Source organism: Calidris pugnax, unplaced genomic scaffold (genome assembly GCF_001431845.1).
Source record: "Calidris pugnax isolate Ruff unplaced genomic scaffold, ASM143184v1 scaffold399, whole genome shotgun sequence".
Taxonomy (NCBI): Eukaryota; Metazoa; Chordata; class Aves; order Charadriiformes; family Scolopacidae; genus Calidris; species Calidris pugnax.
Window position 1 is genome coordinate 74,499 of NW_015091105.1, and position 2,240 is coordinate 76,738.

The following is a 2,240-nucleotide window of genomic DNA, read 5'->3' on the forward strand; positions in this document are numbered from 1 at the left end:
CCCCCCATCATCCTCTCTTCGGGGTCTCCCCCACCCAGGGGTCTGCCTCGTCCCCCATCATCCCCTCTTTGGGGTTCCCCCCAGCCCTGGGGTCTCCCCTATCCCTATCGTCCCCTCTGCTTGGGGTCCCCCCAGCCCAGGGGTTTGCCATGACCCCCATCGTCCCCTCTTTGGGGTCCCCTCAGCCCTGTGACCTCCCTGTCCCTACTGTCCTCTCTCTTTGGGGTCTCCCCAGCCCTGGAGTCCACCCTGACCCCCACATTCCCTCTTTGGGGTCTCCCCAGCCCTAGGGTTCGCCCTGTCCTCCATCATCCCCTCTTGGGGTCCACCTTGTCCCCCACTGTCCCCTCTCTCTGGGGTCCCCCTAACCCTGAGGTCCACCCTGCCCCCCAGGACCCCCTCTCTGTGCTCCCCACCCCCCTGTCCCTGTGGGTCCCCCCAACCCCGAGCTCCCCGCTGTTCCTCCTTCCCCGGTGTCCCCCCATCCTTGGGGTTCCCCCCTTGTCCCCTGGGGTGTCCCCCCACTCACACTTGACAGCGTGCAGGACCCGGCTGTCCAGGGGCTTCCTGCTGGGGTTGTTGCTGGAGGAGCGGATGCCGGTGCCGCAGCTGTTGGCCAGGGTGTTGCTGGAAGGGGAGAAAGGGGGGGAAAAACCCAAAAAAAAGGGGGTGAGAATCCACAGGACCCCAAAAACCGTGTCGGGGAGGGGAGAAGGGGACCATCCTTGGAGTCCCCTTCCTTGGAGATTTTCAAGCCCCGCCTGGATGCTCCTGAGTAACACGCTCTAGCTCTGGGCAATCCTGCTGCAGCAGGGGGGTTGGACTAGATGATCTCTATGGTCCCTTCCAACTCTAGAAATTCAGTGAAATTCAGTGAAATCCTCGCTCACCGGTCGAAGAAGGAGGCCAGGAGCCGCCGCAGGAGGACTTTGTGCCGCGTCCCCGCGCTGACGTGGCAGTTCATCAGCTGCGCCCGCGTGATGTAGACGTTGGTGCCTGGAAAGGGGGGGACAACGGACCCAAAACGGGGGGGTTAACGGGACCGGGTACCCCATGGGGATCCCCCACCCACCCCACACACACACACTGGGCTGTGTAGGGAAGAGCGTGGCCAGTGGGTCGAGGGAAGTCATTCCCCCCCTCTGGAAGTCATTCTCCAGGTCTGGGCTCCCCAGTTCAAGAGGGACAAGGAGCTACTGGGAAGAGTCCAGCCAAGGGCAACAAAGATGATTCAAGGATTGGAGCATCTCCCTGATGAGGAAAGAGCAGCTGAAGGAGCTGGGAGTGTTTAGTTTGAGGAAGAGGAGGCTGAGGGGAGACCTCATCACGCTCTACAACTCCTTGAAAGGACACTGTAGAGAGGTTGGGGCTGGTCTCTTCCTTCTCACAGGTAATTAATGACAGAAAAAGAGGGAACAGCTTCAAGCTCCACCAGGGGAGGTTCAGACTGAACATTAGGAAGGAATTTTTCACAGAAAGAGTGGTCAGAGACTGGAACAGGCTGCCCAGGAGCTTGAGTCACCATCCCTGGGTGTGTTTAAGGGATGTTTGGATGCGGTACTGAGGGATATGGGGCAGGGAAGGACCATGTAGAGTAGGGGAGATGGTTGGACTCGATGATCCCAAGGGTCTCTTCCAACCTGAATGATTCTATGAAAGGCTGAGAGAGCTGGGACTCTAGCCTGGAGAAGAGAAGGCTGAGGGGAGACCTTATCAATGCCTGTAAGTACCTAAAGGGTGGGTTGGAGGAGGAGGGAGCCATACTCTTTTCAGTGGTTGCCAGCGATAGGACGAGGGGTCCAGCACAAGCTGGAACATGGGAAATTCCACTCAAATATGAGAAAAAACTACTTTTTTCCAGAGTCCTGGAACAGGCTGCCCAGAGAGGTCGTAGAGTCCCCTTCTTTGGAGACTTCCAAGACCCATCTGGATGCTCCTGAGAAACGTGCTCCAGGTCTGGGCAATCCCGCTTCAGCAGGGGAGTTGGACTAGATGATCTCTCCCAACTCTAAAAATTCAGTGAAAAACCCTCCCGGGGGGGACGTACCCGTGACAAGCTCCAGCTTCTCGGCGGGGTCCCCCTCGTCGTAGAGCTTGGGGTGGCAGCGGTTCCCGATCTGGCTGATGAGCTCGGCCGGCAGCGAGGCCAGGTCCTGCCGCACACGCACCCGGGTCCGCGACTCCGAGCTGGCCTGGTCCGGCAGAGCCTCCACCTTCTCCACGGCTGGGGGGGCCACAGA

General features: G+C 59.5%; 1 protein-coding gene across 1 annotated transcript in view; it reads right to left on the reverse strand.

The window, feature by feature from the left end:
* The window catches only part of LOC106897414 (nucleus accumbens-associated protein 1-like), a 16,639-nt gene that overhangs the window by 10,784 nt on the left and 3,615 nt on the right, over positions 1-2,240 (reverse strand). The window contains exons 3-5 of the mRNA XM_014958021.1: positions 2,048-2,224; positions 891-996; positions 530-627 (exon numbers count right to left, since the gene is read on the reverse strand). Of these exons, the coding sequence (XP_014813507.1) occupies positions 530-627; positions 891-996; positions 2,048-2,224 (381 nt within the window). The remainder of the gene's footprint in view (positions 1-529; positions 628-890; positions 997-2,047; positions 2,225-2,240) is intronic.